The sequence below is a fragment of the Drosophila obscura genome, unplaced genomic scaffold (assembly GCF_018151105.1).
Source record: "Drosophila obscura isolate BZ-5 IFL unplaced genomic scaffold, ASM1815110v1 contig_186, whole genome shotgun sequence".
NCBI classification, from domain to species: Eukaryota; Metazoa; Arthropoda; class Insecta; order Diptera; family Drosophilidae; genus Drosophila; species Drosophila obscura.
In genome coordinates, this window is record NW_024542774.1 from 5538605 (window position 1) to 5546429 (window position 7825).

The 7825-nt window shown below is 46.6% G+C and overlaps 1 protein-coding gene across 2 annotated transcripts; it reads left to right on the plus strand.

Moving 5' to 3' along the window:
- The first annotated feature begins 513 nt into the window (after positions 1–513).
- Positions 514–3834, plus strand: LOC111080679 (dynein regulatory complex protein 8). Of its 2 annotated transcripts, none has more exons than XM_022376426.2 (4): positions 514–760; positions 3161–3392; positions 3445–3676; positions 3749–3834. In XM_022376426.2, coding segments are annotated over exons 1-4 (477 nt in total). In that variant the 5' UTR covers positions 514–759; the 3' UTR covers positions 3761–3834. The 2 variants fall into 2 exon arrangements, with proteins under 2 accessions (XP_022232118.1, XP_022232120.1); XM_022376428.2 differs by lacking the exon at positions 514–760 and adding an exon at positions 3067–3100 and having other exon boundaries at positions 3466–3676.
- Positions 3835–7825: the final 3991 nt, after the last annotated feature.

Genomic DNA, 7825 nt, shown 5'->3' on the forward strand with positions numbered 1-7825 from the left:
TTTTCCAGCCGACGCGCGCAATTGTTGCCGTGAGCAATTTCTAGCCAAGAAAACGAGGCAGCAGCTACAAGTAGGAGAGAGTTTTTGGGGCTATGACGAATGATTAGTACCCCATAAAATTAAATATCTAAAGGGGCAAAGTATTCAAGCAACCCTTTCACAGAGAGCACACCCGTTGAGCTGCTCCCGGTAGACAATAAAACTCTCTATCCAAATTGTCGCATATCTTACTTTAAGTGTAAGTTATAAGTCTTTCTTTTGCCTGTTACATGCATCTCCCTGTAACAAATACACCCCGTGTACATGGCACAAGCAAGGGGTAGCAGTAAAGAGCCAGAACACGCCGGACGTGTTCCATAAACAACACTTTGATTACGACAACGCGGGCGCACAAACGCAAATCGATGTTTTCATATGGAAATTGAATCAAAGTCAAGTCAACTCGCGGCTCAGGCCAGGCCAGGCCGGCCCCAGACCGGACCATAACCAGAGACCAGTCCCAGTTCCCCCCAATACACTGAGAGAGTTTACCCAGAATATGGAGCAGACCAGCATCAACAGCATCAGTGGCAACATGTGTAGCTGTTGTGGCTGCGCCCAGGCCTACAATTGAAGCTCTGGCCATGGCTCGGAGCCGCAGCCCAATTGGCCTTGATGTGAGGCGAGAGAGCCAGGCGGCCATGGCGTCAGCGCTTTTGTGGCCTGGCCAGTAGCCCAAGAAAGCGGCGACTGACATGGCTGGGCACCGGTCTCCCTCCAAGTAAGTCTTTTATGGTTTTCGCTATGATTATTAATCAATTCTTTCATATCATTTCGCTTGAATTGAATTCTTTTTACGAATCGTTTAAAGCTATAGAGCGAGCTGTCTGTCTGTCTGGCTGGCTGGCTGCCTCTTTTTTTCACTCTAATTAATTCAACAAAAGTTTTCTGGGCCGTCCATTGTGGCAGGGTTTTCCGCTTACAGTCGTCGGCTCCCGTTGGCAGTCGCTGCTGCTGCCGCTGCTGTTGCTGCTGTGAAAGGTAGGCAAGGCAGCCCAGGCCCAGCATTCATTATTCGTATGTTTATGTTTATTAAAATCCATTTAATTACTTTGCCCGTCGGACACACGCACACGCAGCAACAATTGTAAAGCAATTCCAATCGAATATTAAATGCAGAAAGAAAAAAAAAACATTAAAATCATAATAATAATTATTTATTAATGGAAAATTGTATGGCGACTGGCAGCTGTAAAAGCGCAATCGATTTGAATGCGTGAATGTGAGCTTAAAAAAAATAACCAAAAAAACAACATGATTACGCGCGAATGGTTTTAGAATTGCACAGATATAGATACGAATTCCAGAGATAAATGCGGTCGGGAAAGTAATTAAAAGCCTTGTAGATGCCAGCAGCCTTGCATGCAAATGAGGAACCTCCATGGATGGGGCGCAGCCCCACAGGAAACCGAAACCCTTGCCACATCTCTGCGCTGGAGCAGGTGTCGAAATTGACAGATGAACAAAATGCTCTCCTCCCCCCTTTTTCGCCGCTGAAAAACCGGAACTGGGCGTCTGTAATTGCCAAGGGGCGTGGTTAGTTGTGTATAAAAAATTACTCCAGAAGCGGACACAGCCTGAAACCCAATCCGGAGTCTGAGGCTGTCAGAGTCTGAAGCTGAGCCTGAGTTCAATTTAAATTTTAATCGCATGCCTAATAGACAAACCCGGAGTAAATGTCAGAATAAAGAGACTAAGAGCCGACTTAAATCATGCCAACATTTACAAAGTACTTTGCAAAGGCAACCACCACATAGATGCACACACACACACACACACACACACACACACAAACACACGTGTGGACACAACGAGGGATGTGTGAGAGTCACGGACACGTCGTCAGATATGAAGATGCGGCTACGCTGGACGATGGGCCCAAGACAAACTTCCGATCACGTTGTAAGTCAGCGGCGAAATTGCTAAAGACTGCGCACCCGTCCTCCCCATATAGCCAAGGCTTTCAGAAAAAGGGTCTAAGTCGTAGAGGGAAAGGAGGAGAGAGAGAGAGACCGAGAGAGAGAAAAAGTTAATGGAGGCAAATGCATCAAAATGGTTAATTGGATCTGGAACAGCAAATGACGAACACTTTTAGTGTTTATGGCAGTAGCCCCAGTGCAGGCCCATGCCCCATGCCCATGGCCATGGCCATGGTCCAGGGCCCAGACTCAGGGACTCAGACCCAGCAAAAGATTGCGGCAGATAGGCAAGTGTGTACGTGGCTTTGATGCGGCTCTGATGGCGTTGAGAGCTGCACACACTGCTGTGAGAGGAGTGGAGTGCAGTGAAGAGAAGTGGAGAGGTAAGGTGAGGTGAGGTGAGGACTATGCGAGGCATGCAGCACCACAGCACACAGCAAACAGCTCAAGTGGCAAGCGTGTTGTACACGACACGCATTAGCGTGAATGAAGTAGTTCTTGCTGTTGCTGTTGCTTTTGCTTTTGCTGTTTGTAGTAGTACTTGGCTTTGCCATTTTTTAATCGAATCCAATGCGTGGAGAGAAAGAGAGGTAGAGAGAGAGCCCCTCATCCTTAGGCCAGACAAATGTGCAGGAAAATTAATGGCAAACTTTGCAGTAATTTCCATTAAAGTGGGCACAGCTCCAAAATCCACTTGTTGCCTCATCCAGTAAGGCGAGGCTGGCCAAAAGGCTGGCCAACTTCCGTGTTCCATGCTCCCATAGCTAGAACAGATCTGTAAAATGGTAATGCAACAATATGGATGATGAGGTGCCTCCACGAGCTGTCTAATGACCAGTATATGATGGCTTTTTACTGTAGTGTACCATATATATGTATGTAGCTGTAGCTGTAGCAGCTAGAACAGAGGGCTCCAAGAAGGATTCCATTCCATTTATTTGAAGTGCTTAAATCCCAAAAATTTGTGCAAGACAATTCCACTTTCAGTTGTTTGGCAGCCAACTAAAACTTCTGTTTATAGTAGCCAAACATTCATGCCATTCATATCGCCACGGGCAACACGAATATATATTGATTTATACCCAGCGACTTTCAACAGTCGCAAGGGATACAGCAAGCCTGCAACAACATGGATATGGACTGCAAGTGGCTGAGAAACATATTTCCCTCGATACCCTCAAATTAATTAAATGTTTCCGTAGTGAACAACGATTTGGAGAAGCGTATATCGGATGCCTTCTGTGTGTTCGACCATCACGGGGACAAGTTCATTGATGTGCGCGAGGTGGGCACCGTTCTGCGGCTGCTGGGCTGTGTGCCCACCGAGGAGGAGGTGAACGAGGTCATCTCGGCCACCGAGTCGGAGGAGACCAGCGGCGAGGTGCATTTGACCAAATTTCTGCCGCATGTCTCGCAGCTGCTAATGGAACGCAAGTGAGTGGAAACGCGACACTGCCAATTGATGGTGTAAAATGTATGCAGACAGAGATCTTTCATTTACTTGCAGAATGGAACCTGCACCGCCGGAGAAAATCCTGCAGGCCTTCAAGATGCTGGATCCCGAGAACAAGGGCTACCTCACCAAGGAGACCTTTGGCAAGCTGATGATGGAGGAGGGTGAACCGTTCACCCAAGAGGAAATGGATGAAATGTGGCCGGTGGCCATCGATCCCATTAGCGGCCACATACCCTACGAGTTCTACTTGAATCAGCTAATGGTATGCTCCATTTACATTTAGCCCCCCTGCAATGGATCACAAATTAAATTCCCATTTTCTTGGTTTTCTTAGGTTTATCTGTAAATCCTACCAAATGGTATCCACTGATGATGGCAAGGGACTGGCTCTGGGAAAAATCTCTAAATAAAACACCGACAACACTGTATTTGATATTCTGCTTATTTCACCAAGAAAATCCTCTTAAGCTGCTGCTGCTGTTGCCACTATTGGCCTCCCTTTCAGCATCTCCCGTTGGCCTCTTGGCCACTTTGGCTTTGCATTAGCCTCAGTCAAGAAACACACACACTTACACACTTACACACATCCGCTGAGAGAGTGAGAGAGAGTGGACGGAAGGAGTGGCAATGCTAACTAACCAACCTAGGCAAATGCGTTTCAAAGTGGCAAACATAAGTCCACACTCCTAGCTATCCGGCTCTGGGCCCAGGACACTCTCAACAGAGATGCTGCTGCTGCTGCTACCTCTACATCGTTCTACATGGGGCGGAACGCGGCAAAGTGGGTTGCGCATCATTAGCACAACTAATGGATGTTCACTTTTCTTCGCCAGGCCAGACCAGGCCAGCCCATGCCAGCCCAGTCGTGTCCCAGTCACCAGCCAGCAACTGGACTGCAAGTTCAGGCTCCAAATTGCAGGCTGAGAGGCAACGAAAAATTTAAATAAATTAAAATACCTCTCGAACTCTATTTGCTAGGTATCGCCTATCCGCTCTCCGCTCACCGCTCACCGCTTGCTCTCTTGTGGTCGGCGGAGTAGTCGTGTTCTCGCTTCCGTATTTATTAAATTCTAAATACACGCTGATGGATGCACTTAACTGCATCTTATGGATTAAAATATTTCATGTATACTCTCTGTTGGAGTCGCCATTCCCAATCCCCAATCCCATTCGCATTTCGCATTCGCATTCGTGCGGCTGCCATCTGCACGTTCTGGCGCTTTGGCCAATTTGAGTGATTGCATTGCGCGCATTTAAATGGATGCCTGTTCATGAGGATGAGTTCAGAGAGAGATCTCTACGAATCCGAATCCCTCCCTCCTCCCTCTCTGTATTTGTAACTCATTCTAAACAAGTTCTACGTGAGTCTTTGGCCTGTTGACTGCTGGCAAGCAGTGTGCCTAATGGACTTTTAATCTTTACAACTTGTACACAAAAAAAATTTCCATCGCCGCCAAAAGAACTTGATTGCACAAATTGTCAGAGCCATAAAGCAAATCCTGAAACCATTTGAAATGATTCGCCTCAAAGGTCTCCCACTGTCTCTCTCTCTGAATTGGATTTGGGCAAGACCTGACCTGACTTTTGCTTTATGAACTGCCAAAAGAGTCGCCCACAATGTGGGTTAAGTGTCCTCCGCCAAATGTCTAAGCGGCTGAGAGTCTGACAGTCGATGGCGGGCGGTCGTAAAAAAAATGCAAAATGCCGAACAAATTGTCAAAGTTCGCTGCTGCAGAGTATTTCCGGAGAACTGCACCGCTGCGCGCCTCCTGAGGCAGAGACTCAGGCAGTGACTGAGGCTGAGACTGATGATGATTTACGCTCGACGAAGCGTAATTAAGATTTATGCTCCATACTCACTTGCAAAATGTATCTGAACCCATAAATACCGACATCTACATACAAACACATCTGCAAATTGTTGCGTACGAGTGTGTGTGTGTGTGTCTGTATGTATTGCATGCCCCTAATTGTTACTTATGCGTCTTTTGTTTGTGCGACATTAAAACTAATTAAGTAGAAAGAGTTTCCATAAGATTTATATGCCTCAATGATTGCATATTATTACAAGTGCTCTCACTCTCTCACTCTATCTCTCTCTGTCTCTTTCCCTCTCTCCTTGTGGCAAGGCTGTGTTGCAAATTAAAGCAATTAGTTGCATTTTAAGACATTTACCAATGTCCAGTGCACAATCCCCGCAGGGAGTTTTCCCTAATGAGTGGGCCTAGTGGGCGTTTGGGTGGGCCGCCTGCCTGGCCACAAATATTTATCCCATTTTGATTGATATCACCTTGAGGTTTGCTTGTCTTATTGCGACCATTTTGAATTATTCATATGCAGCAAAACCAATAAATTGACTCAAGATTCTATGCAAGATGCAATTTCTAAATGAAAATCACTTCTAACTACATAAAACCAAATCGCATGTTAAATATTCCCATTATTTTTTTGTTTGTTTTTTGCACCTGTCTAATTTTATGCACAGATTCCTTTCACGTTTCAGCTCTCCTCTCGAGATTTACTCCTCGCTGCCGGAATCCTTTTCCGTTTTCATTGTTCAGCTGCACTTGCCGTAACTTTCAATCAACTTTCTGTTTACCTACGCTCCGATCTGCTCCGCTTCTCTCCCCACCACTTCTCAACTCTACTCTTCGTGGTGGCAGCTACTTGTTTTGATTACCCCCCCTGCCACAACATAATGGCAGACGGAAGGAGCTCAGATCTCACCCAGTTACAGAGCCAACTTCAAATCAGACTTCACAGCTGCGTTGAGAACAAACGAAAGCGCATGCCGGGCTGGAACGGGCCCGGGACGGGACGGGACTCGTACTCGTAATTCCCATTTCGAGTGGTCTGGTGGTGCCTTTGCTCGCCGCTAATTGAATTTAAGCAATGAAATATAATTTGGATTTTTGCATGAGGCCCCCATCGCGTAGCACGCCAAAAATCATAAAAAAAAATGGAAGGGAAAAATGACGGAAAAGAAAACGAAACAGAGACAGAGGCAGACACCAGGGTAAAACATGAAATGAAATTGCAAAAAGGTGAACAACATGCAATGGATTGACTGACCGACTCGATGGGTTGGTATAGGATGGGTATAGAATGGGATGTGGGGCTTGGGTTGAAAATATACAAAAAAAAAAAAGCGTGGCCAGTGGCATGCAGCCTGCTTGCGTCTTTATTGTTGGAGCGCAGCCGCCATACCCCAGACCTCATCATCATCATCATCCTCGTAGTAGTAGTAGTAGTCATCGTCGTCGTCGTCGCTGCCATGTACAACACCCAAAGGTATCAGCAGACAAAATGCTAAAAATGTATTTACCACAAAAGCAACAGAAACAGAACAGCAACAACAGCAACAACAGGAACAACAACAACAACGATGAAAACGAAGACGACGACAGCGACTCAGCTGGGTTTTAGCCCATTGCGATGGCTGGTGGTGGTTGGCTGCTGTTTCTCTGGCTGCGGCTGCCCTTAATGGATCTGCAGCACTTTGAGTGATTTATTTCACACGTTGATGAAATGGACAGCAATGGGCCGCATTTTGACGTTTATTGCAGGCAGTGGCAAGGGCCGCAGCAGCAGCAGCACCAGCACCAGCAATGCCCACGGCATGTGTTCTGCGCATGCGCGCAGCCCTTCAACAACTGCAGCAGGCAACAGCAACAGCTAAAGCTCAGGCGGCCATGGGGCCAAGCAAAGAGGAGGAAAGAGAAGAAGAGAAGGGAGGAGGACGACCCTGTGCAGGTCGGTCTTCTTTTGGCGCCCTTTTTCTCAGCGGTATACAGAATATGCAGGAGCTTTGGGCACAAGGAAAACTCAACATTAACGCAAAGACTAAAACAAAAGAGCATCCAGGAACTGCCTTGACTTTCGATTTTCAACTATTTTTTTTTATATATATATATTTTCCCTTTTGTTGTTTCTTTTTGTTTTGTTTTTTGCAATTGCAGCGTGAGCCTTGCACGTCTTTTGGTAATAACCATAGCCCCGCAGACCTCAGACCGCAGACCGTGCTGGGCTTTAATGAGGCGCGCTCCTCATTTGGACGCCACGCATTTTGTAGCCGTTTTACTCCCAGTGTATGTATGCCCAGGCTGCATAGATGATGTTGGTCGAAGGGGGAAGGTGGCCGAACTCAGCTATTAAAACATTTAATTGCAACTTAATTAGTTGGAGCAATGAATGGAGACGATTCTCACGAATGCCACACTCTGCAAAATGCCGCAGCGATGACCTCCAGGCAATGTGGTGGGGGTCGAGGCCCCCACTCACGGAAAAGCCATTGAGGAAATCGCGCGCTGCGGTGACAAAATATCCAACCCGCCACGAGGAAAGTCAATTTAACACATTCACTACGCCTCTTAAAATGTTGATATTTTAATTAGTTACGCTCCAAAGGATT

Bases quoted from the DNA above. Each gene is read 5' to 3' on its own strand.
- LOC111080679 (XM_022376426.2), top strand. The intron at 3,393-3,444 runs GTGAGTGGAAAC...GTATGCAGACAG, and splicing joins CAGCTGCTAATGGAACGCAA to AGATCTTTCATTTACTTGCA.